The 27927-nt window shown below is 43.7% G+C and overlaps 1 protein-coding gene across 1 annotated transcript in view; it reads left to right on the forward strand.

Annotated features, from left to right (window-relative positions):
* Positions 1-27927, forward strand: part of PPEF2 (protein phosphatase with EF-hand domain 2) — a 97020-nt gene that overhangs the window by 18001 nt on the left and 51092 nt on the right. Inside the window, exons 3-6 of the mRNA XM_044277531.1 lie at positions 581-598; positions 4139-4165; positions 6009-6136; positions 23974-24031. Coding sequence (XP_044133466.1) covers positions 581-598; positions 4139-4165; positions 6009-6136; positions 23974-24031 — 231 coding nt within the window. The remainder of the gene's footprint in view (positions 1-580; positions 599-4138; positions 4166-6008; positions 6137-23973; positions 24032-27927) is intronic.

Raw genomic sequence — 27927 nt, forward strand, 5'->3', positions numbered from 1 at the left:
GGGAGAGGAAGTGGTCCTAGAGAGAGGGAAGCCTGAGACTTGTGTGGTCACAGCCAGGTGGGCTGCTAGATCGTGGTGCTTAGAGAAGCTGGATCTCTCCCCTGGACTTATGTTTGGTGAGCTAACCTGCTAAGGGTTGGAGCCTGATACCCTGTGGGTAATCTACGCTTTAGAGGTGAGTCAGGGAGAAGACCTCTGTATTAGCTAGGGCCCAGACGGGCAGGTATTTATTTTGGTTTGGATTTATGTTTGTGCTGGTGCTAAAGTGCCAAAATAAAGCACCATTTGGACTTGAACCCCGTTGTCAGAGGAGAAGTCTGTAATTGCGACCCCCTGTGAGACAGCGATCCCTTACACATTTAACAAACTTGTACAGTATATAGGCAAAAGAACATCCTTAATTTTATACAGGTATACTATAACACCTCACACTGGTGAATATTATGATTCATTTTTATTATTCTATTGTATCTTTACATTTATTGTTCAATTGCCACAAATACAGTATAATTTGTGATGTCAAACATTTATGATTATTGACTTGTATACCTCACATAACCTTTTTTCTATTATTCCATAGCTCACTCTCTCACACAAGGTATGAATACATCATTATAATGATTTTTCCTACATATGTAACATACAAGTTGCTCCTCAGGCTACAATATTACCATACTATTTCATTTCAGGACGACAATTATGAGTTGAGAATATTGTAATTTGAGACCATAATTTTATGGATAACTAGTACTTAGTAACGAAGCCCTAATATGTCATCCCAAAATAAGAAAAATATTGAGATTAACCTCCTAAGGGCGAGTTTACATTATGATTATTTTTCTGTTTTTACTGATCCAGTAAAAAAAAGGATCCTGTGCATCAGTTATAAACATTTGGCATCCATTTGAGCCATTCCGTCAGAGATCCATTATTTTAGATGAAAAAAAAAGTCCTGCATGCACATTAAAATTGGAAAAACCTTCCTGAAAATGTCACTTTTTATTGTAGAGTTTTAATATATGCCCGAAGTAAATATTGTTGGCACACAATTGCATTTTGAATTTTTGCATTTTTTCTTCTACAATGTTTTCTTGATTTTGCAGGTTATATTTAGGAACCATTTTGGGGTACATATAGTGTATTAAATAACGTTTATTATTTTAACATTCTGTTTTGGAATTTATTTATGGTGTTCACTGTGTGGTATAAGTAACATGATCACTTTATTCTGTGGGTCAATACAAATATGATAATGCCAAATGTATATATTTTTTCAAAGTTTTTCTTTCCTCCTGCAGGCTGTCGGCTCCCCAACTGCACCCCCTCCTCCTCCAGACTGAAATGGGGAGTCCTGCTTTAACCCCTCATATCTCAGGATTGGTAGCAGCTAGAGATATGGGCCTGGTGCTGTTTGAAAACTAACATTCCAAGACCAGAAATACAGCATTATCTCCACTATATTGGAAGATATAGGTGTTAGAAATCGTACTCACAGTGAATGCAGCTGAAAGTGATTGTAAAAGCAGATTTCACTTTCACTCCTGACCCGATATCTAACAGCTATATCTCCCAATGTAGTGGAGATAATGCTGTGAGTCTTGCTTGAAAGCTTGGAATGTCAGTTTTCAAACAAGGCATGTCATATATGTAGCTGTTACCAATCCCGAGCAGCTAAAGCATCCATTTGAGCCATTTCCCAAAAGAGTGCTATTAAAAACTACATCTTGTCCTGCAAAAAAACAAGCCATGTAGAATGAAAAAAACACCTTTTAATAGAAAAAATTGCAAAAATAAAATCCCTTTCACATATTTGGTATTGTCATGTCTGTAACGACCTGCACTACACAATTATCATGTAATTTATCTGTATGGTGAACACCATAAAAAAGCCAGGATTGCTGCTTTTTGCTTATTTTCCACACAAAAAACTAAATATAAAGTGATCAAATGTGTTATGTACTCCAAAATAATACCAACTAAAACTACAAGTCGTCCAATAAAAATTTAGCTCTCACACAGCTCCGTAGAAAAATAAATAAAAGCGTTATGGGTCTTGGGATGCGGCAATGTAAAAAACATTTCTTTTCCCCCTTTTTTATTGTACAAAAGTAGTAAAACTAAAGAAAACTAATAAATAAATCCAATCCCCCTCCCAGAAAGAGTTAATAATACAAACCGGATTCCAAAAAAGTTGGGACACTATACAAATCGTGAATAAAAACTGAATGCAATGATGTGGAGGTGCCAACTTCTAATATTTTATTCAGAATAGAACATAAATCACGGAACAAAAGTTTAAACTGAGAAAATGTACCATTTTAAGGGAAAAATATGTTGAATCAGAATTTCATGGTGTCAACAAATCCCCAAAAAGTTGGGACAAGGCCATTTTCACCACTGTGTGGCATCTCCCCTTCTTCTTACAACACTCAACAGACGTCTGGGGACCGAGGAGACCAGTTTCTCAAGTTTAGAAATAGGAATGCTCTCCCATTCTTGTCTAATACAGGCCTCTAACTGTTCAATCGTCTTGGCCTTCTTTCTTGCACCTTCCTCTTTATGATGCGCCAAATGTTCTCTATAGGTGAAAGATCTGGACTGCAGACTGGCCATTTCAGTACCCGGATCCTTCTCCTACGCAGCCATGATGTTGTGATTGATGCAGAATGTGGTCTGGCATTATCTTGTTGAAAAATGCAGGGTCTTCCCTGAAAGAGATGAGGTCTGGATGGGAGCATATGTTGTTCTAGAACCTGAATATATTTTTCTGCATTGATGGTGCCTTTCCAGACATGCAAGCTGCCCATGCCACACGCACACTCATGCAACCCCATACCATCAGAGATGCAGGCTTCTGAACTGAGCGTTGATAACAACTAGGGGTGTCCTTGTCCTCTTTGGTCCGGATGACATGGCGTCCCAGATTTCCAAAAAGAACTTCTAATCGTGACTCGTCTGACCACAGAACAGTCTTCCATTTTGCCACACTCCATTTTAAATTATCCCTGGCCCAGTGAAAAAGCCTGAGCTTGTGGATCTTGCTTAGAAATGGCTTCTTCTTTGCACTGTAGAGTTTCAGCTGGCAACGGCGGATGGCACGGTGGATTGTGTTCACTGACAATGGTTTCTGGAAGTATTCCTGAGCCCATTCTGTGATTTCCTTTACAGCAGCATTCCTGTTTGTGGTGCAGTGTCGTTTAAGGGCCCGGAGATCACGGGCATCCAGTATGGTTTTACGGCATTGACCCTTACTCACAGAGATTATTCCAGATTCTCTGAATCTTCGGATGATGTTATGCACAGTTAATGATGATAGATGCAAAGTCTTTGCAATTTTTCGCTGGGTAACACCTTTCTGATATTGCTCCACTATCTTTCTGCGCAGCATTGTGGGAATTGGTGATCCTCTACCCATCTTGGCTTCTGAGAGACACTGCCACTCTGAGAAGCTCTTTTTATACCCAATCATGTTGCCAATTGACCTAATTAGTGTTAATTGGTCTTCCAGCTCTTCGTTATGCTCAAATTTACGTTTTCCAGCCTCTTATTGCTACTTGTCCCAACTTTTTTGGGATTTGTTGACACCGTGAAAATTTGAATCAACGTATTTTTCCTTTAAAATGATACATTTACTTGGATTAAACGTTTGATCTGTCATCTACGTTCTATTACAAATAAAATATTGACATTTGCCATCTCCACATCATTGCATTCAGTTTTTATTCACAATTTGTTTAGTGTCCCAACTTTTTTGGAATCCGGTTTGTAGTTAATTAGTAACTTATGTGTACCCCAAAAGGGTGCCATTAAAAACTACAACTTGTCCCTCAAAAAAACAAGTCCTCATACGGCTACATAGAATGAAAAATAAAAAAGTTATATATCTAGGATTGGTGATAAGTACTGTTTGTGGGATAACCCTTTAAGCTTGGCTTTGTCACATGGCTCCCAAATATGGCACCCATAGACTCCATATTCTTCTTATTTTACATGAAGGCACACAGAGGGTTTTTTTTCTCACAGATTCTGACACTGCTGTGTGCATGAATCTTTCTATATTAATTTGTAACTTGATTTATAGACTAATAAAGAATTTAGAAATACTGCTGGATTTAACAGTCTTAATTTCTTTGCACAGCAGGTTCAGTGGCACCGGCTGGAACAGGTATGCCTCATCTTTATCTGAACTGCAAAAAAATATTGTAAAATACCTATTTTTAGGTCTGCGACAAAAATGCCTATGCACAGAAAGATAATTCAGAGATAACTCAATCCAACTATTCTGTGTGATAAAGTAATAACACTTTAGGGAGAGAGTTATCATTATACCATATCTAGATATGTAGGCCCTGATCAACCTTTAAACAGATTTGGAGGCATTGACTTAGCCTTGCACTACACTTAAAAATTGGTGCTCCACACTGATGATGTGTCAGTCTTAGGCTAGTTTCACACTAGCGTTCGGCTGTCCGCTCGTGAGCTCCGTTTGAAGGGGCTCACGAGCGGACCCGAACGCTTCCATCCAGCCCTGATGCCCAGCCCTGATGCAGTCTGAATCGATGCGGATCCGCTCAGACTGCATCAGTCTGGAGGCGTTCAGCCTCCGCTCCGCTCAGCAGGCGGACACCTGAACGCTGCTTGCAGCGTTCGGGTGTCCGCCTGGCCGTGCGGAGGCGTGCGGATCCGTCCAGACTTACAATGTAAGTCAATGGGGACGGATCCGTTTGAAGATGCCACAATATGGCTCAATCTTCAAGCGGATCCGTCCCCCATTGACTTTCAATGTAAAAGTCTGGACGGATCCGCTCAGGCTAATTTCACACTTAGCTTTTTTTTGGCAATATAATGCAGACGGATCCGTTCTGAACGGAGCCTCCGTCTGCATTATTATGATCGGATCCGTTCAGAACGGATCCGATCGAACGCTAGTGTGAAAGTAGCCTTAAATGTCAAAAAGAATAAGTAAAAGGGGCTGTTTGTTTAATATTGATTAGCTATGTTGAGGACAGGTCATCAATATCTGACCAGTGGGGGTCCGACTCCTTTTACCCCCACTGGTCAGCTGTTTGAAAAGACCGTAGCACTCTGTAAGCACTGCAGCCTCTACCTAAGCCAGTGACATCACATTTATCAGTCAGATAGCCTAGGCAGAGCTCAGTCCTATTCAAGTGAATGGGCCTGAAATGCAATACCAGGCAGAGCTGCTTACCAATGGATTGGTAAGCTGTGAGAAGGCTGTGGCGCACCTCTTCAAACAGCTTATTGATGGGGTTACTGGGTCGGAACCCACCCATCAGGTATTGCTGACTTAGGCCTCCTGCACACGACCGTAGCTTTTTCAGTATTTTGAGGTCCCTTTTTCATGGATCCATTTTTTCGTTTTTTGTTTCAGTAGTGTTTCCGCTTCTGTTCCATTTTGCCGTTCAGTTTTTCCGCTTGGTTTCCATTTGTGAACCGTTTTTTGAGGATCGCAAGCGGAAACGGAAGCATACAATAATGTTTAAACAGTAAGTACATTAAAAAATTAGTCTGGGCATAATATTTTTTTTGCGGACCCATGGACTTTAATAGAGCCATGGATCGTTATTTGCGGGCAATAATAGGACAGGTTCTATGTTTGAACCGAACGGAAACGGAAGGCATACGGAGTACCTTCCGTTTTTTTTGGGCGGATCCATCGAAATGAATCGTTCCGTATACGGTCCGTATACGGAACGCAAAAAACTAAATGTAAACGGAAAAAAAAGTTTGCCTCCTGCACACTAACATTTTTTTTTTTCCGTTTACATTCCATTTTGTGCGTTCCGTATACGGAACCATTCATTTTGATGGCGCATGCCTGGACTCTTACATGCATCCATTTTACTGACTATTCTACCTAATCAACATTGAAGATAAAGTACAAGAAATCACAAACAGCTGGAAGAAAAAGAGGTATAAATGTTACCAAAGATGACCCCTTCAAGCAATGGTATATATTGCTAGTATCTATATACTCTGTTTCACAGCTTTCAAATCAGCAGTGTTAATACAACGGTGGTACCGCCGCTATGTTGCCCAGTTGGAAGTAAGGAGGAGGTGCACCTGGAGTATCTTCCAATCAATAGAATACACAGGAGAGCAGGACCAAATCAAGGTAATGTTCTGTATTACAAGAAATAAAGTAATTTCATATTTAGTTAATCACTTCCCTGCTGCCGAATGAATATATACAGCAGAAGTAGAGTCTATAAATATGGCGCTTGCTCAGGAGCTAAGCAGGCACTATAGCCGCCGAGTGCCTGCTGTTTTACACAGCAGACATCCAGAGCTAATGTCTGTGATCGTCGATAATGCCGAACACAGACATTTACCCCCTCAGATGTGCTGTTTAATTGTGTTCACAGCATCTGAGAGGCTTTTCTTTAGGAGTACTGCACTCCCAGGGCCCAAACGGTTCCTCTCATTCTCTGTGGTAGCCTCAGTTCCTCTGAAGGATCCCAGGCTACCACAGCAATAGTTCCTATGGAGCTCTGCCTGTGACAAGGCTCCAAAGGAACACATCAAATTTCCTAGGTTTTAGAAGAGCAAAATAAGAAACAGACAGACAGACAGCAACATTATCTGCGCTACATCTCCTGTTTAACGTGTATGCATACTAAAAATATCTGTGACATCCAGTGTACTTTTTCCGTAGACGCTGCGGACAGCAACATTATCTGCGCTACATCTCCTGTTTAACATGTACGCATACTAAAAATAACTGTGACATCCAGTGTACTTTTTCCGTAGAAGCTGCGGACAGCGACATTATTTACGCTACATCTCCTGTTTAATGTGTGCACATACTAAAAATATCTGTGACATTAAGTGTACTTTTTCCGTAGACGCTGCAGACAGTGACATTATCTGCGCTACATCTCCTGTTTAACGTGTGCGCATACTAAAAATATCTGTGACATCCAGTGTTTTTTTTTCCGTAGATGCTGCAGACTACAACATTATCTGCGATACATCTCCTGTTTAACGTGTGCGCATACTAAAAATATCTGTGACATCCAGTGTACTTTTTCTGTCGACAGTGTCCGCTGCGGACAGTTACATTACCTGTGCTCCATCTCCTGTATAACGTTTACTCAGCCTAAAAATATCTGTGATATCCAGTGTACTTTTCTGTACACAGTGTCCACTGCGGACAGTTACATTACCTGCACTGCATCTCCTGTATAACGTTTGCGCATCCTAAAAATATCTGTGACATCCAGTGTACTTTTTCCGTAGACACTGCGGACAGCGACATTATCTGTGCTACATCTCCTGTATAACGTGTGCGCATACTAAAAATATCTGTGAAATCTAGTGTACTTTTTCCATAGACGCTGCGGACAGAGACATTATCTGTGCTACATCTGCTGTATAACGTTTGCGCATCCTAAAAATATCCATGACATCCAGTGTACTTTTTCCGTAGACGCTGCGAACAGTGACATTATCTGCCCTACATCTCCTGTTTAACGTGTGCACATACTAAAAATATCTGACATTCAGTGTACTTTTTCCTTAGACGGTGTCCTCTGCGGACAGTTACATTACCTGCGCTACATCTCCTGTATGACATTTGCGTTTTTTCCGTAGACGCTGGGGACAGTGACATCTCTTATATAACGTTTCCACATCACAAATATCTGTGACATTGACTGTAATTTTTTTCTTAGCCGCTGTTGACAGCAGTGCCATTACCTGTGTAACGTTTCCGCATCCCAAATATTAGTGACATTGACTGTAATTTTTTCTTAGCCGCTGCTGACAGTAGCGTTATTACCTGTGGTACCTCTCCTGTATAACGTTTCTGCATCGCAAATATCTGTGACTTTGACTGTAATTTATTTGCGCATACACTTTAAAAAACTGTGCTACTGTACGTGTGACATACTTGCAAGCATATATACCATTTAATATGATGAAGGCGAGCAGTAAGGGATGGGGAAGTGGCCGTGCTGCTGATGGAGCACGCAGAGGCCGTGACCCTGGCCGTGGTGAAACTGTGCCTGCTGGCAGAGCACAAGAAACACACTCATCCACGATACCTAGATTCATGTCCCAGTTTGCAGGACGGCACAGGACACCACTCCTGAAGTCAGACCAGTGCGAGCAGGTGGTCGGTTGGATTGCAGCAGATAATGCTTCAAGTCGGTTAAGCACCACCCTGTCTTCCACAAAGTCCAGTCTCAGTAGCCAAGAGTCTGGTCAACAGAATCCTCACCCTGATCCTCCTTCCTCCCCCCATGGAGAGTCTTTGCAAACAAGTGATCCCACACTTGGATATTCCGAGTAGCTCTTTTCAGCGCCATTCCTTAATTTGGGCCTCTCACCAAGCCCACTTGAAGAGGGACATGAGGAGATCTTGTGCCCTGATTCCCAAACTTTTGAGCATCCACAGTCAGAAGAAGATGGCGGTGGGGAACGGCAATTAGTGTTTCTCGAGGTGGATAATGATGATAAGACACAGTTGTCAATAAGTGAGCTTGTTGTTAGGTAAACAAGTCAGGAGGATGACCAGAATGAGGAAGTGGAAGAGGAGGTGGTGGACGATGAAATCACTGACCCAACCTGGTGTCACGGAAGGTGTATAGAAAACTAGAAGACACAAAATGATGATCCGACTGACTGGATCCAAAACTAAGGAACAAAAGGGAGAGCCCTGCAACAGACCTGGAACTCTCCCTAACTGCTCAGCCTATGCAAAAATCTCAATGGTAGATGATCGCATATCCTCGTACCTCGACTGTATAACACCTGAACACCCTATAATAGTGAGGGGACACGACCACCGGCTCCCTACACTTGATACGGAGGGAGTCAGGGTCACCTGGGATCCAGCAAACAGGAAAACACAAATGAATTAACAAAACTTATCTGTAGAAGACTCAGTAGTAACATCCAGCATGCATACACTCCAGGAAGTTGTATAAACCGCAAAGTGATGCAGTATGGGAAGGGATTTAAAGGGATGCAATCAGTGCAACTACATGACAGCTGAAAGAGGCTAACGAGATGAGAGAAGGAAAGCAAAACAAAAGGAACCTCAAGGAGGAGGTTCTGAAGGACGTCTGTCAGAGCTTCTTAGATGTCTGGTGGTGACACCTGGGAAGGTGGCAAGCCGAGCAAGGACAGCAGTACAGAGGGGGAGGGATCCGCAGCACCGCAACAGGCAGTGGAGTGGCAAAAGAAAGAAGGCGGGCCACACCTAACAGGCCCGCAACTGTTCCTCGGAGCACCCCCTTGCGGTAATCCCCCTTGCCAAGCAGTAGGTGTTCCATAGTCTGGCGCTTTTTTTATGAAAGTGCGGACAATAAAAGAATTGTCATTTGCAACCTGTACTGTACCAAAATCAGCAGAGGCGTGAACACCAGCAACCTCACCACCACCAGCATGATCCGCCACATGGCATCAAAGCACCCTAATAGGTAGGACGAACACCTAGGTCCACAATCAGTGTCTGTGGGTCACACCACTGCCTCCTCTAACCTTGTGTTACATGCTGGCCAATCCCCTGTCCAAGACGCAGGTCCGGATGCCTCCCACCCTGCACCTGTATCTTCGCAAGCACCATCAGCTAGCACATCCACTTTTGTGTCCCAGCGCAGCGTACAGATGTCCATACCCCAGGCCTTTGAACGAAAGCGCAAATACCCAACCACCCACCCACAGGCCATAGCACTAAATGCGCACCTTTCCAAATTGCTGGCCCTGGAAATGTTGCCATTTAGGCTTGTGGACACTGAGGCTTTCCGCAGCCTGATGGCGGCAGCCATTCATCATTACTCAGTCCCATGCTGCCACTATTTTGCCCGGTGTGCCTTCCCCTCCTTACACCAGCATGTGTCCCGTAACATCACCCGTGCCCTGACCAATGCAGTTATTGGGAAGGTCCACTTAATGACTGACACATGGACAAGTGCTGGGATGGCACAGGTGCTACCGATGCCAAGGATTGTGGGCCCTACCTCCATCAGGATTTCCGCCACCACCTACATTAGTGGCTGCAACCTCCCCTTTTGCTCCACCACCTCCACCTCTGAATTGTCATTGCAGCACCAATCAGCCATCAGTCAGTAGCTGGAGGCAGTGTAGCAATGCAGCGGGGAAACGGCAACAGGCCGTGCTGAAACTTATTTGCTTAGGTGACAAACAGCACACCGCCGCATAGCTGTGGCAGGGTATAAGGGACCAGACTGAGCTGTGGCTCTGGTCACTCAACCTACAACCAGGCATGGTTGTGTCTGATAATGGCCATAACTTGGTGGCAGCTTTGGAGCTCGGCAAGCTCACACACACCATGCCTAGCCCACGTGTTAAACTTAGTGGTTCAGCGGTTTCTCAAAACCTACCCCAATTTGCCTGAGGTACTGGTGAAGGTCCACCGCATGTGTGCCCATTTCTGAAAGTCATCTACAGCTGCTGCCTGTCTGGCAGCGCTGCAGCAGCACTTGCAATTGCCAGCTTACCGACTGTTGTGCGACACGAGCACGCACTGGAACTCCACGTTCCACATGTTGGCCAGGCTTGTGAGCAGCAGAGGGCAGTAGTGGAATATCAGCTGCAACATGGTCGTCGCCTTTCCAGTCAGCTTCCGCTCTTCACAAGCGACGAGTGGGCATGGATGTCTGACCTCTGTGAGGTTTTGCGCAACTTTAAGGAATCAACATAGAAGGTGAGCGGCGATACCGCTGTTATCAGTGTAACCATCCCACTTCTGTGTCTACTGAAACGCTCGCTGCTCACAATGAAGACGGACGCTTTGCATGAGGTGGAAATGGGGGAAGACAGTACACAGGGTGATAGCCAGACCACCCTCCGTTCGTCTTCTCAGCGCGAATTGGATGATGATGATGAGGAGCAGGAGACTTGCCTCCGCTACAGAGGGTAGTACCCATAGCAGGTTTATTCCATCTGTTAAGTGTGGATGGGCTGAAGAGGAGGAAGAGGATAAGGAGATTGAGAGTCATCCTCCTGATAAGGACAGCAAAGTCTTGTCTGTTGGGACTCAGGCACACATGCCTGAGTTTAAGTTATGCTGCCTTTCCCTGTGACCCTCGCGTTATATGCATTTTGGCCAACACCAATTACTGGTTGTTTATCCTCCCCGACCCCCGCTACAAAGAGAAATTCTCATCTCTCATTCCTGTGGTAGAGAGGACTAGCAAAACGGTGCAATGCCAGAAGGTCCTTGTGGAAAAATTGCTCCAAAAATTTCCAGCTGACAACGCTGGCGGCAGAGTACGTAGTTCCTTGGGCAACCGAGAAGGGGAGACGAGAGGAACACACAGTAGTTTCAGCAGAGGCAGGGCAACACTCTCCAAGGCCTGGGACAATTTCATGACACCCAACCAGCACCCTCACCCTGATGCGTGGCCTACTGTCACAAGGAGGGAAACATTTTGGAAGGTGGTGAAGGAGTATGTAGCAGACCGTGTCTATGTCCTCAATGATCCCTCTTTGCCTTACAACTATTGGGTGTCCAAGCTGGACATGTGGCACGAACTGGCGCTCTACGCCTTGGAAGTGCTGGCCTGCCCTGCCGCCAGCATTTTGTCTGAGTGGGTATTTAGTGCTGCTGGGGGCATAATAACTGATAAGCGCATCCTTCTGTCAACTGAAAATGCTGACTGGTTGACTCTTATTAAAATAAACAAGGCCTGGATTGCCCCTGATTTCTATACTCTACCAGAGGAAAGCGGCTGAACATAAAGACACTTTAAGGCTCCATTCAGACGTCCGTGTGTGTTTTGCGGATCCACGGATCTGCAGAACACGGATACCGGCAATGTGCATTCCACATTTTGCGGACCGCACATTTCCGGCACTAATAGAATATGCCTATTCTTGTCCGCAATTGCAGACAAGAATAGGACATGTTCTATTTTTTTCGGGAATGGAAATGTGGACCCGGAAGTGTGGGTCCGCATTTCCGGATCCGGGCGGCACATCGTGCAGCCCCATAGAAATGAATGAGTCCGCAATTCTGTTCCGCAAAATGCAGAACGGAATTGTGGACGTGTGAATGGAGCCTAAATGTGGCTTTTATGGTGTATTAAATACACTGTATTCCCATGCACCCCTCCCACCACAAAAAAGGGTATATGGTTCAATCTTCCTTTTCTTGTCCTCCTCCTCCATCATATCAACATGCTTATTAGGCTGCCCTCGCTCCTAATGTCTTAGATGGTCAGTCAGCATGCCCTCAACCATAATTTTTTCGATGGTCAGCTCAGCAACAGGCACTCGCCCCTAATGTTTTATAGAGTTAGTTCAGCAGCAGACCCTCACCACTAATGTTTTAGATCATCAGCTCAACAGCAGGCCCTCGCCCATAATGTTTTAGATGGTCAGCTCGGCAGCAGGCCCTCGTCCATAATGTTTTAGATGGTCAGCTCAGCAGCAGGCCCTCGCCCATAATGTTTTAGATGGTCAGCTCAGCAGCAGGCCCTCACCCATAATTTTTTCCATCGTCAGATCAGCAGCAGGCACTCGCACCTAATGTTTTAGATCACGGGTGTCAAACACAAGGCCCGCGGGCCGGATCCAGCACGCCAGACCTCGTCATGTGGCCCGCGTAGCCGCCGCCGGCCGCCGGCTGCCAGCCTTCACCTTTTATTCTCGCTTTTTTTTTTTTTTTTGACACAAGAAAGCCGCCTCTTCAGCGCATGCACGGCAGCCTACAAGCCAGAGAACGTCTGCCCTCTAGCGGCGCCGGCCGTTCTACACAGGAAACCTCCACTTTACATGCATTCAGGAAACCTCCACTTGTTTTTATATTGAGCGCATGCCATCCTGTGATGTGACAGATCCAACGGCTGTGGGGGGGAGGGGGGGTCTGCTTATTATTCTGCTTAAAAGTCTGATTATAATTAATTTGAGAATATAATTCCAGTAGGAAGGTTGCACACTGCTGGTATCATCCGCAAGAAAACTTTATTGGAGACTGCTCAGATGGAAGAACATGGTATTTGGTCTGAGCAGTCTCCAATAAAGTGTCTTGTGGACAATATCAGCGATGTGTGACCCTCCTTTTCTGACTTGCATCATCTGCTACTGAAATGTGAGTGGGCTCTGCGTTGGTCTACACCTGCCCTTCACAGCACTGCAATGGTTACATACCATGGCAGGTGGAGCGGTAAACTTTGGATATACTGACCACTTCCATGTCACTTTACAGTGGTATAGGGACCATAAACTACAATCAAATAACCCAAAAATGTCCAAGAAAAGAAAAGTTTATGCAGAGGGAAGGCAATTTCAGGAGAGATGGGAAAGTGAATACATGTTTGTGATTAATGGAGACAAGCCGGTATGTCTTATTTGCTATGAGGCAGTGGCAGTGATGAAGGAATACAATACAGATACAGCCGGCCCTTTGAGGGTGACCAAACTGCTGATGCGGCCCCCGATGAATTTGAGTTTGACACCCCTGTTTTAGATGGTCAGCTCAGCAGAAGACCCTCACCCCCTAATGTTTTAGATGGTCAGATCGGCAGCAGGCCCTCGCCCATAATGTTTTAGATGGTCAGCTCGGCAGCAGGCCCTCGCCCCTAATGTTTTAGATGGTCAGCTCAGCAGCAGGCCCTCGCCCCTAATGTTTTAGATGGTCAGCTCGGCAGCAGGCCCTCGCCCCTAATGTTTTAGATGGTCAGCTCAGCAGCAGGCCCTCGCCCATAATGTTTTAGATGGTCAGCTCGGCAGCAGGCCCTCGCCCATAATGTTTTAGATGGTCAGCTCAGCAGCAGGCCCTCGCCCCTAATGTTTTAGATGGTCAGCTCAGCAGCAGACCCTCGCCCCTAATGTTTGAGAGGGTCACCAGCAGGCCCTTGCTCCTAATGTTTTTGAGGGTCACCAGCAGGCCATCAATCATAATTTTTCAAGGGTGTGTATGATACCCTCCTTTATGTGTAATAAAGGGTGTATTGGAGTGCCGGTTCCTTGTAATTTTTGGTAGCCCTTTCACAGTGCATAGGCTTTATGAGTGTAGGAGTCCCACTACCTAAACAGTTGTACCACAATGTGAATGAGGCCCTTCTTTATGTGATATACAGGTTGTATCGGAGTGCATCCAAGTAAATATACAGGAAAGAATGTTTCTTAACAATTTTTTCTCTAAAATTGATTTTATCTTCGGTTTGGTGCGTATTATTGTCAGTCTGTAAAATTGGCGTACTACTCGGACATCATCGTTCCCAGCAGCGACCTGGGAGTCCAAGATGCATCCAGACATCCTCCCCATGCTGTTCCCGAACCATATCAGTGGTGTTTCCATCAATTTCTGACCTTTTCTTATGAACCAGACACTCTCCCCTCTTCAGAGCAGGGGGTGCCTGGTTTAATGCTCGGGTTCTCCCATTGACTTCCATTGTGCTCGGGTGCTCCGTAGAGCACCCCAGCATCCCGAGGTGTTCTACTCGAGCACCCGAGCACTTTGGTGCTCGATCAACACTAGTTTTGATGCGTTTTTCACGCGCGTAATAAAAAACTGAAGGTTTACAAACAATATCTCTTAGCAACCATCAGTGAGAAACTCACTTGCTTGCGGATGCAATGCGTTTTTCACTGAAGCCCCATTCACTTCTATAGGGTCAAGGCTGCGTGAAAAACGCAGAATATAGAACATGCTGCATTTTTCATGCAATGCAGAACTGATGCGTGAAAAAAAAAAACACTCATGTACACAGACCCATTGAAATGAATGGGTCAGGATTCAGTGTGGGTGCTATACGCTTACGTCACACATTGCACCCGCGCGGAAAACTCGCTCATGTGAAAGGAGCCTTACTTATCGGTAAGCTATAATAATGCTTTGAATTCCAGGTATGATTCATTTAGTAAGCTTTAATCCTGTCAACAATTTACTTCTGAACCTGGATTACCGGAGGAGATCTTTAGAGTCAGACTGTTTCATATTTGTAATGATACTTCTTCTCAATAACGAAGGCTAAAATCAGGAAGGTTTAGAGCCTGTATGCAGTGGGGAAAGCGACCAATAGTCTCATCAATTAAAATGTTTGCTAAAGGGAAGAAGCAGGTATATTCTGGGTATGCTCAGACTGTCCGACAGGGAAACAGGTGAATCCCACAGTGAGCCTCTAAGCAAGGTTGGGCCCCCAGTATCCCACCCCTTGCACAAGTGGCACAAGGTACAGTAAATTGACTGCGCTACATACAAATAGCATCTCAACCAGCCTATAAAAAACTGGGTAGACATTCAGCTTATTATTCAGGTGGTAGAAAACACTTCTAGGCACAAAGGCAGGCCAGCCAATATATCTTCTTTCCCCAGGGACCTACAGTTGTGTTCAAAATAATAGCAGTGTGTTTAAAAAAGTGAATAAAGCTCAAAATCCTTCTAATAGCTTTTATTTCCATACACACAAATGCATTGGGAACACTACACATTCTATTCCAAATCAAAACATGAAGAAAAATTTGTGTTGTTCCTCTAAAAAAAATTTAAGAAAAGTGAATCCTGTTCAGTTCAAATAGCAGTGTTTGTATTCTTCTTTACAAACTCAAACATTCACTATATAAACTGAAAATGGTTGAAGATGTTGCTTTTCTTTGAATCACCTAACTAATATTTAGTTGTATAACCGCTGTTTCTGAGAACTGCTGTACATCTGTGTTGCATGGAGTCAACCACCTTCTGGCACCTGTGAACAGGTATTCCAGCCCAGGATGACTGGACTACATTCCACAGTTCTTCTCTATTTCTTGTTTTTGCCTCTGCCAAACTGCATTTTTGATGTCACCTGTAGGAAGGCACAGGGGTCCGTCATTGATGGAAGGTACGTGTCACCGAGGTTCCTGGCCTCGGTTAGATAAGAACCGGTAATTTTGTGTGTCAGCGGCAGCTGGTGCTCGCTGACACTGTTGTACTTAGTATGGCTGTAAAGCCAATCCAGGCCGGTTCTTATTGGGAGCAGCCAAAGAGCAGGGTGGGTGGCTGTTCACCACGTCCAAGCCAGGTATAGGGGTTGGGGTTTAAAAACCCAGCCAGCAGTTCAGCTGGGTATGGTGTGATTCTCCAAGTGCTACTGGAGCTGTGGAATCTCTGTGTTTTGGGAGCTGAGGAGACCCGCCACGCTGCCAGGCTGAGAGCCGCATCAGAGCAGCCTGCTGTGGACTGCCAGGTGATTTGTGGAATCTTGCTGTGTAAATTAACACCAAGACCCTGTGAAGTGTTGTTTTTCCTTTTCTGCTTGTTTTGGTGTGAATAAACACTGAACTTTTGTTTTTCAACCGTGGTCTTGCCTCTGTGTTGCGTCCGCTTACCCTGCCTACCAGAGCAAATCCCTACACACCCCACAAGTTTTCTATTGGATTAAGATCCGGGAATTGGGCTGCCCACTCCATAACGTCAATCTTGTTGGTCTGGAACCAAGATGTTGCACGTTTACTGGTGTGTTTGGGGTCATTGTCTTGCTGGAACACCCATTTAAAGGGCACTTCCTCTTCAGCATAAAGCAGCATGACCTCTTCAAGTATTTTGATGTATTCAAACTGATCTATGATCCCTGTTATGCGATAAATAGGCTCAACACCTTAGTATGAGAAACATCCCCATATCATGATGCTTGCGTCACCATGCTTCACTGTCTTCCCAGTGTACTGTGGCTTGAATTCAGTGTTTTGGGGTCGTCTGACAAACTGTCTCTGGCCACTAGACCCAAAAAGAACAATCTTACTTTCATCAGTCCTCAAAATGTCTCTTTAGACCAATCAATGTGCTCTTTGGCAAATTGTAACCTCTTCAGCACATGTCTTTTTTTCAACAGTGGGACTTTGCAGGCGCTTCTTGCAGATAGCTTGGCTTCACATAGGTGTCTTCTAATTGTAACAGTACTCACAGGTAACTTTAGACCTTCTTTGATCTTCCTGGAGCTGATTGTTGGCTGATTCCTTGCCATTTTGGCTATTCTTCTATCCATTCGAATGGTAGTTTTTCTCTTTCTTCCATGTCTTTCAGGTTTTGGTTGCCATTTTAAAGCATTTGCGATCATTTTAGCTGAGCAGCCTATCATTTTCTGCACTTCTTTATGTTTTCCCTTCTCCAATCAACTTTTTAATCAAGGTACGCTGTTCTTCTGAACAGTCTGGAATGACCCATATTTCTCAGAATTTCAGAGAGAAATGCACTGTAACCAGCATTTGCTGCCTTCCTTCCTTAAATAAGGGCAATAATTGCCACCTGTTTTTCAAAGAATGAATGACCTCACTCATTGAACTCCACACTGCTATTATTTTGAACATGCCCCTTTCAATAAGTGATTAAATTAGAGAATCAGCAGCATGCATGTCATGACTGTTGGGTCTGTTGGGTTTCTATTACTCTACTACACCTGCTAGTAAATTATTTGCCATGTAGAAATGTAATTTCTACCAAAAACAGAGATTGATCAGTTTAGTGATGTCTGACTGCTATTATTTTGAACACAACTGTACCTTCATGAGGTAACTGCAGGGACTCCATAATCAATCATCTAAAACATCTTGCTGCTGCTTGCCGCTGTATAAGTAGGTAGTATTTCCATATAGCTGTACATTGGAGTTAAATTTAATGGTGGGCATATGTAGGCAGGGCCGGTGCAAGGATTTTTGCCAACACAAGCAAAGCTACATTTTGGCGCCCCCTTCCCTCGCAGCTTACCTGGTCCTGGTCCTGTCTGCAGCAGCTAGCTTCTCCTCTGTGAGGACCATATTCTTCGCCCTCTAAGACACACCTAGGTTTTAGAGGAGTATAATAAGAAAAAAATATTTTCCATTACACCTCAGGTCAGACCAGCAATCAGACCCCCAATGTTAATCAGACCTCAGATCAGACCCCCATGTCAGACATCAGCCCCCATCCATCAGCCCCCATGTCAGCCATCATGAAGCCATGTCAGCCATTAGCCCCCCATGTCAGCCATCAGCCCCCATGTCACATTTCTCCCCCTCCGTGTCACATTTTTCCGCCCTCCCCCAGGGTGCGCCCTAAGGCAGCCGCTTGGTCTGCCTTATGGTAGCACCGGCCCTGTATGTAGGAAAAACAATAGCAGCTGTGCACATAGCGCTCCATAGCAAATTTTGTAATGCTAAGCCACACCTCTAACTCCACCCAATGCATATCTATATGATCACAGTACATCCCCCTCAGTCTGCCTCTCATCTCTGTCTAGTTCTTGTCACTTGCAGTGAGTAGGATACGGGTGGTTAAAGTTCTGTATTTGTCATGACGCGAATTGCAGCATGCACAGGGTACTATCCCAGGGCCCTTCCAAGGTGTTATAATGTACGTCCCAGATTAGGAATGCCAAAGTGGTGTAATGGCCTATAATGTCTCTATAGGGTGGTGATAATTGTGTCACGGTGTCTTCTACCTGGTTACGGCTGGACTCCTGGCTTACTTGCAATAAATTTGAGTGTAGTGATAGTAGGAGTAATAGAGGAATTTTGCAGAGTTAATGATGTCCAGACCTTTGGATGAAGTTTAAACGCTTCTTTACTTGACATAACTTGTATCCAAGCAGTATACAGCTTTGGTCTCTTGGTCCCAGCAGGTTTTGGCAAGTATTGGCAGGAATAAATACTTCTGCTTTAAATATGGGGAGCTTGCAGGATAAGTCGTCTGCTTGGTAGCTCTGTAATTGTGACAGGAATTAATCTTCTGCACTTTTCTGTAACTTATGCTTTGTGGGGACAAACTAGCTGAGGAGGGATGGCTTCTCTTAGGTCTCTGGATTTAACTCACAGATTCTCAGGGGATACTTTCTTCCTGTAACTCTGGAGGTTGTAGTTAGTTTTCTGCTTCTTCATCCAGCCAAGGCTGAAGGTGCTCAGACTGGGAATATGATCAAGTCTCAGCCGAGACAATATCCTTGCTGTCTTCTCTATGCAGGGGAACTCCTTACACACACACCCTACCCCTAGCAGGGGGTAGGCTACACTCAACTCTAACTTCCTTCTCCACCCATGCTGCAGGATGTGGTAACAGCCCACTTCGCTCACAGAGGGGGAGCTAAGCTGGAATATTCCAACCTAGATACATTAAACTAGGACTTGTACCTTGCCAAAGTGTTGCTGCCACCTGCTGGTGAACCTGGAAAATTACAGGAACAATTGTGTTTAACATGATTTTACATGAACATTTGTGAAGACATAATATAAATACATCAGATGACAATATAAAGGCTCTTAGAAGATAGTAGCAGGGAAGAGGCATGTAGTAACACAACTCTGGGGTGTTACACAGTCTTTTTTGGATAATTGTTAGATTAGTGTACTTACCTTCATTCATTTGTGTGATATTGTGTTAGCATTATAGCATATCTTCATTATTTGGAAGTTTTCTTCTATAACTCTACTGCCAGCTTTTTATGTAACGTAAATGTTAGGTTTATCCTAATATTTCCTCAACAAAAACTGTTTGAACATTAAAACATAAATAAGTATAAGGAAAGCTACACCTCAGAATCCTAACTTTTATTTCCATAAATACAAATGCACTAGAAATATTACATATTCAATTCCAAATCAGAACAATCCAGTTTGTGTTAAGCCTTTACAAAAGGGAAAGAAAAGGGAATATTAGGCGGTTAAAAAAATAGCAGCGCCAGCATTTTTCTTTAGACTCAAAAATTAATTGCATGAACTAAAAAGATGCTTGAGATTTCACTTTACTTTGAACTACTGAATATTTACTCTTATAAAGGCTAGTTCGAGAGGCTGGTTCTCAACCATCTTCGCCCCCTGGTGAGGTCTTCATTGGATCCACTGCAGTTTGCCTACCAGCCTGGCATCGGGGATGGATGATGCCATCATCTACCTACTACACCGAGCTGTAACTCACCTGGAGAGGCCTGGAAGCAGTGAGGATCATGTTGTTTGATTTCTCCAGTACTTTTAACACCATCCAACCTGGACTTCTGAAGGACAAGCTGGAGATGGCAGGAGTGGACTACCACATGTCACATTGGATACTTGACTACCTCACAGAATGCCCACAGTTTGTTAAATCTCAGGGTTGTGTCTCTGACAAGCTGTTCTGCAGTACAAGGGCCCCACAGGGAACTGTGCTGGCACAGTTCCTCTTCACCCTTTTCCCTGCAGACTTCTCCACCAACTCCCCAGGCTGCCACATACAGAAGTTCTCTGATGACTCTGCCATAGTCGGCCTTATGGCAGGTGGGGACAACTCAGAGTACAGACAGGGGACACAGGATTTTGTGGACTGGTGTCAGCAGAACCAGCTCCAAATCAACGCAGGCAAAACCAAGGAGCTGGTTGTTGGATTTCCGCAGACACAGGCCCTCTGCTTTGGTTCCGGTGAACATACAGCGAACAGACATTAAGGTGGTGGACTCTTTTATAAGTATCTGGGTGTTCACCTGAACAACAAACTGGACTGGAGCCATAACACTGATGACTTTTTTCAAAAAGGGTCAGAGCAGGCTCTATCTGTTGAGGAGACTGAGGTCCTTTGGAGTGCAGGGGACGCTCCTAAAGACCTTCTTTGACTCAGTGGTGGCATCAGCCATATTCTATGGTGTGGTTTGTTGGGGGAGCAGCTTATCTGTGGCTGAGAGACAGAGATTAGATAAGCTCATTAAGAAGGCCATCTCTGGCCTAGGTTGTCCCCTTGATCCAGTGCAGGAGGTGAGTGACAAAAGAACTCTAGCAAAATTAACATCATTGTTAGACAATGTCTCCTACCCTATGCACAAGGCTGTTGTGGAGCTGGAGAGCTCCTTCAGTGACAAACTGCTGCATCCTATGCGCACGAAGGAACGTTATTGTAGGTCCTCCCTCCCAGCAGCGGTTAGGATTTATAACCACCACTGTTCCTGTTAAAGGGGATATTAATTATTAATATTTATGCAAATCTCAATAATTAATATTCATAAAAAGGCGCGAGTCGTCTAGTGATGACTCCGCCTATTTATGCCTAAATCATAATAAATAAACTAACCTATTTAGCTATGTTAACTAGCTACCTCTGTTACCTATACACTCCACTGAACTACACTACGGCTATTGTTTGCGGCACCTACTACTACAAAAGACTACACACTGTGCTTAAATAAAGGGTATTTATTAACACACTATACATAACAGTCTAATATTTGCTTATAATTATATATATCTATCAATGGAATAGATATATATATATTTATAGCAGCACACAGCAATATAAGTAAACACACTATAACAACACACTAATACGGTTCTAACTACACTAACACAGTCCCAAGTCCTCCCCAGAATCTAACTACAATTACAATAATACACATACATACACTTTACCAGTAGCCCACCCAATCCTGTCATCTCCTATCCCTACGGGGCATAACAAGGGGTTATTACGGACACTGCTGCTGCTGCTGGGGTAAGCAGGGCAGCCGTGAAGAGGTATCAGGGGTAGAAGCACAGGGGCAATACCAGGGTAGCAGGGGATATGAGGGATCTACAATCCTGGGGGAACACAGGGGATTTAGGAGTATAGGGGGAATCAGGGCAGGGGAAGGTAAGGGTTACCAAGGGTTCTAGGGGGATTAGGGGGATTAGGGGTTTGGAGGGAAAAGGTTCCTCAGCCATCTCCAGGGGCATGTGGCCTCTCTTCCTTCAGGGAGTTGTTCCCATGTGTCTCTGATTGTAGTCTGGTTGCAAGAGAGCCTTGTTCCTGGCTTCGGGCTCATATATCAGCCTCAGAAACAGCCCACCTCCCCCCTCCTCAGGGATGTGACATCATAGTGTGACTGTGACGTATGCCTGAACTCAGGACTGCCAGTTGGCCCCCTGAGGCTAGCAGCACCACACGCCCAGCCATGTCACAAACATAAGGTGGGGCAGAGCATAGTAACTAAGCTGATAAACTCAACAAAAGGCCTCAGCTCAATTGATCCCTTAGCCTTTGAAGTCACCAGCCACCTAGAGACATATCCACCCCCTGCAGGAACTGGCTGAACGCCGTACCTATGGGGGGAATTTAAGTATATATATGTATATAGATACTTGGGGCGCATCTATATACACATATATATTCATTTGAAACCTGGGGCATACATGGGCAGTTATAGGCCCATATATATATATATATATATATATATATATACCTGGGGGAGAGCCATGGCAGATACACATATATAGATGTTTGGGGCACATCTACCTGCATGTACATATACACAATATAATTCTGGGGCATAAATGGGCAGTAATAAGCCCACCTGCCTATGGATATATTATACATAGAGTTGTATGCTGACAAGGGGGCATACATACATCTCCATGTATACACCCATACCACCTGGATCGGCCCATGCAAAAGGGCCAATATACATGCATATATGTAAGGGCATATATACATACATATTTAAATCCAACATTTCCCTCAACAGTTCCCATAAACCCTGTAGTACATTTTTTAAAGTAAATTCTGTGTTATGTTTTTCTTGTATTTTTACTCTTTAATTTCCAATTACTCTTATTTTTGCTCCTGTTGTAAATGTGATTGCTGCTGTTATGCCAACATTTCCCCACTGAGGGACAATAAAGGGATTTTCTTCTTCTTCTTCGTCTTCACCATTGTTTCTGAGAACTGCTTGACATCTGTGCTGCATGGAGTTGACCAACTTTTGACGCCTCTGGAAGGGTATTACAGTCCACAACGATTGGACTACATTACAAATTTCTCCTGCATTTTTAGATTTTGCCTCCTTTTTTATGTCATACCACAAGTTCTCTATAAGATTGAGGTCAGGGGATTGGGCTAGCCATTCCATTACCTTAATCCTGTTTGTCTGTAACTAAGATTTGTTCGCTTACTGAAGTGTTTTGGATCATTGTTGTGTTGAAACATGCATTTCAAAGGCATTCCTTCTTCAACATAGGACAGGGATGGTCAACCTGAGGCTCTCCAGCTGTTGCAAAACTACAACTCCCAGCATGCCGAGACTGTGTACAGCTATCAGCCTACAGCAGGGCATGGTGGGAGTTGTAGTTTTACAGCAGCTGGAGAGCCGCATATTGGCCATGCCTGGCATAGAAAAACAGGATCTTGTAGTCCTATGTTGATGAAATACAGTATATTCAGACTGATCCATGATTCCTCATATGCGATAAATAGGCCCAACACCATGGTATGAGAAATATCCCCATATTGTGATTTTTGCATCACCATGCTTTACTGTCTACGCAGTGTACTATGGCTTGATTTCAGTGATGGGTGGGGGAGGGGGGTCCTGACATACTGTCTGTGGCCTCTAGACTTTTGCTTTCATCGCTCCACAAATGGTGTGCCATTTCTCTTTAGACCAGTCAATGTGTTGCTTGGCAAATTGTTTCCTGTTTAGCAATGGGACTTTGCATGGAGTTTGTGCTGGTAACTTGGCTTCACTTAGTTGTCTTCTGATTGTAGCAGTACTCAATAGTAACTTCAGATCTTCTTTGATCTTTCTGGAGATGATCATTAGATGAGCCTTTACAATTTTGACTATTCTTCAAACATTTGAACAGTAGTTCCCTGCATCCTTCCACATCTTTAAGGTTTTGGTTGCTACTTCAAGGTATTGAGATCATTTTAGATGAGCAGCCTATAATTTGCTGTACTTCTTTATATGTTTTTACCTCTCCAATCTAACTATGTTTTTCAGACACAAAAAAAGAGGCAGTTTGGTGACAGAGACCTCTTAAATGAGTTTAAGAGATTTTTTTTCCAGAACTCTTATCTATGTCTGTTTCTGGTATTTTATTAAAGTGAATAAAGCAGATCTGCAATAAAAGACATGGTCCATGGTCAAGAGTGGGTGTGTTTCTGTAAAAACGGACAAATCCTTTAAACTTAAGAATTCATGCCTGTGCTGTATGAATGGGGTATAAACTGGATTAAACTGTAACCACTATCCAAAGATAGTAGACATGTTGAAAAACATTGCTTCTGATAAAATGTATTTATCTCATTTGTTGTAGCTTTATGACTTTTTCAATTTCCTAATGGACCACTTTGCTCAAGACAACAGCAAGGAAAGTAAGTCGTTCTTCGGTTTTTCTATTTTATGACCTACAACTGGCATAAAAATGTTTCCATTATAAGAAAACATGTATAAGTAGCAATGGGGCAGATAAACTAAGATTGTTGTCCTAATATAACGCCAGTCTTTGTATAAAAACTGTTGGCGCAGAAAGCGCCAAATGTATTAATACATTTGGCACGTTTCCAGGCCGTCCGTGCACCAGACTTTTAAATCTATACCAGCTACGGGCTGGCCATTTGAACTATAATTTGTACTAGTCTCTGGTGTAAATGATAGTAAATCCATCAGGCCGGGGGAGGCCACACGTTTTGTTGCCAAACCCATCTACTGTTCTCACCACTTTTAATAAGTGGCGAGAGAAGTGAAAAGATGCAAATATAGCATGCGTCATAGTTTGCTACTTTTTCATGCCACAATAGTAGCGTGAACAGTTTCATAAATGCCCCTCAAAGTGCATTAAACATCACATCATCAGAGTGTTCAAAGTATTCATGGTCTCTAGAACAGGTGCCCCCTTCACACTGTGATATTATGAACTTTTATGTATAGACATATATGGAAAAAGAGGTTTTGCTGGGCTTAAAGGGGCATTCCAGTTTTATTTTTTATTTTTTTTACAGAATGGGAAATCATACAATTTTCTAATACCATGTATTTAACATTTTCCTCACATACCTTTCTTGATCAGTGCTGTTGACCCTTATCTGAACAGTAGAACAGTATAGGCTATGCATCAGTTCTGTTTAATGTAGCCCAAGGCTAACTGAATAGGACTAAATGTTGCAACAGTCATGTGATCTGACAGCTTCTTGTGGGTTTGTATTTGGGTCATTGTGTTCATTGGCAGTTTGGTCCTGCTAGGGTAAACTTTACTTGGCTCTGTGTGTGCTTACACTTAGGTTCAGAAATATTTGGACACACGTTTTTGCATGTTAGCTGTTTACCAAAACTTATTCAAGATACAGTTATATAATCAATAGGGGCTTAAAGTGCAGACTCTCAGCTTTAATTTGAGGGTATTCACATAAGGTTTAGGAATTACAGCTCTTTAATATGTAGCTGCCTCTTTTTCAAGGGACCAAAAAGTTATTTAATGGGCTACATGGGCTATTCCCTCATTAATCCATCATCAATTAAGCAGGTAAAAGGTCTGGTGTTGATTTCAGGTGTACCATTTTCCAGGATGTAGGTGAATCAATATCTAAGTCTACCATAAAGAGAAGACTTTATGAGATCAAATACATAGGGTTCATTACAAGGTGCAAACCATTAATCAGCCTCAAAAATAGATAGGCCAGATTAGACTTTGCAAAAAATAAAAAGCATCTAAAGAAGCCAGCCCAGTTCTGGAACCACATTCTTTAAACAGATGGAACTAAGATCCATATGTACCAGAATGATTAGAAGAAAAAAGTATGGAGAAGACTTAGAACAATTGATGATCCAAAGCACACCGCATGCTCTTTAAAACATGGTGGGGGCAGTGTGATGGCATGGGCATGCATGGCTTCCAATGGCACTGGGTCACAAGTGTTTATTAATGTTGTGGCTGAAGATAGAAGCAGCTGGATGAATTCTGAAGTGTACAGTGATATACTTCCTGCTCAGCTTCAACCAAATACAGCAAGATTAATTGCACTGAACTGCACCGTACAGATGGACAATGACCCCAAATATACTGCGAAAGCAGCCCAGGAGTTTTTTAAGGCAATTAAGTAGAATATTCTGCAATGCCCGAGTCAATCACCAGATCTTAACCCGATCAAACATGTATTTCACTTGCTTAAAGGGGTTATCCAAAGCTGTAACCCCCCCCCCCCCCCGCTCCCTAATGCCCAGGCCCCTCATACACTGTCCCAGCCAGCTATTGGCTGCACCCCCCGTCGCTGGATGTTTGGGAGATGCTGCAATGGCCTTAAAGGGACCTGGGGGGGCAGAGGTGTTGGGGACCAATTAAGTATTGTCTGTATGAGGGGCCTGGGCATTGTGAGGGGTGGGGTTTACACCTTTGGATAACCTTTTAAGACAAAACCTAAAGTAGAAAAACCAACAAACAAGCAACAACTGAAGACAGCTCCAGTAAAGGCCTGGCAAAGCATCACAAAGGAGAAAACCCAGTTATGTCCATGGGTTCCAGACTTCAGGCAGTCATTACCTGCAAAGGATTCTCTACAAAGTATTAAAAATGAACATTTTATTTATGGTAATGTTAGTTTGTTCAATTACTTTTGAGCCCCTGAAATTAGGTGACTTTGTACAAGAATGGTTGAAATTCCTAAATGTTTCTTCAGAGTCAGCTGCCAACTACACTGGGACTGTTCCAAGAGGTAGTGACCTGGTGACTCCCCTGCAGCAAAGACCAGATTCCTGTATAGGGGTGTGGCGAAACCAACCTCGCCACTGGGTTTTGGAGGGGCCTGGCTACTAGCCTCTTGCCCCAGGATTATGGGCCCTCTCATCAGCCAGGCCTCCTTTGTTCACAAAGGACTTGGACTAACTTGAACCCCTGGTCTAATTCGTGCCATTTTGGGATGTTAAATGTCTATGTGTATTGAAAAGGGTGGGACATTGTATACGTTGAGTAGGGAGGTCTGTTCCATTGTCTCTCTGTGTGTATTGGCGATGTCCTTTGTCCTGAAAGATAATTGAATCACTTCTCGGTTGTCTCCAGGACAGAGGATATTGTGTATTCGCCTGCCTGTGATGATTGCATCAACCCAGTGTGAGGTAATTCTATCACGGGCAGAGAGGAGGATTTTGTGTGGGAGTGTCTGAGTGTATTGTACGTGGTTATTGGCTGTTTTTACAAAACCCTGTGGGTGGTAGCCTTGTTGGAAGATGTGTATAAAATGCTTGTGTGTTAAAATAAAGAGGCTGCTTTATACCTTCATGAAGTTTTGGCTCATGTTTGGGGAATGCAATAACTACACTCTTGGGGATTGCTATATCACAATACTCCCCTGAGTATAAGCTCTTGTAAGAGCTTGTTCATGGCTCCTGCTCTCTGGATGTAGGAGAGGTTCACCCACTGGAAGCTGAAGCCCGGTCTTGGGTCCAGCGTGGGTGGAGGACGGTGAGACCCCAACCAAGCTGCGGCAGTTCGTGGGGTCTGCCATGCGTACGGTGTCAAGTGGAGTGCTTGGAGTCCTCGGAAAGCACTAGGACCATCTATCGATGGAGGTACCCGGTCGGGGTGCCAGGAGATCCGTTACAAGGGGTTTAACTGGTTAGTTGACACAGTGGTTCCACAACCATTGTCTGTAACAAGTGTGTGTGTGTGTGTCACAGTCTGACACTATCCAATCAGTGATGATAGTGACAGACTGTGTAGGGACTCCTTCTCAACTGGCAACACCCATCTGGACTTACACCGCAAACTGCTAGCATCTCATTCTAGAATGAATAATAAACAAATGGTACAAAAAACAGTCATAAAAATAGATGCCCCAGAATTATTACATGGGTAATGCAATTAGTTACTTATTGCATATTATTTGCATTCAACTAGAAAACACCTTTAGTGTACCTTCACACACGTAGATTTTGTTGCAAATTTTTTTCTGTAAATCAGTTCCATTCAGTTGAATCTATGTTCTTTTATAAATGTGTCATAATCAGAGCATGGTGGAATTACAAAAAAAAATAAAACTCATCATGGATGCTGAGTGAAAAAATGGCAACAAAAAAAAACTGCAAAAAAGCCAGTATAAAATTATGGGGGACAATTACTAAGACCAGCATTTTATATACTTGTCTTAATCTCTGCCCGCTGTCATCAGATGTGGTACAATTATTATGAGCACATGCCTCTTAATCATTTCTTCAGCATTTCTTGAAAGGTTTGTGTGTCAGAATGGAAATCTACGACAGCTAGTTGCTGTGGCGTAGT

This window comes from Bufo gargarizans, chromosome 1 (assembly GCF_014858855.1).
Source record: "Bufo gargarizans isolate SCDJY-AF-19 chromosome 1, ASM1485885v1, whole genome shotgun sequence".
In the NCBI taxonomy this organism is placed as follows: domain Eukaryota; kingdom Metazoa; phylum Chordata; class Amphibia; order Anura; family Bufonidae; genus Bufo; species Bufo gargarizans.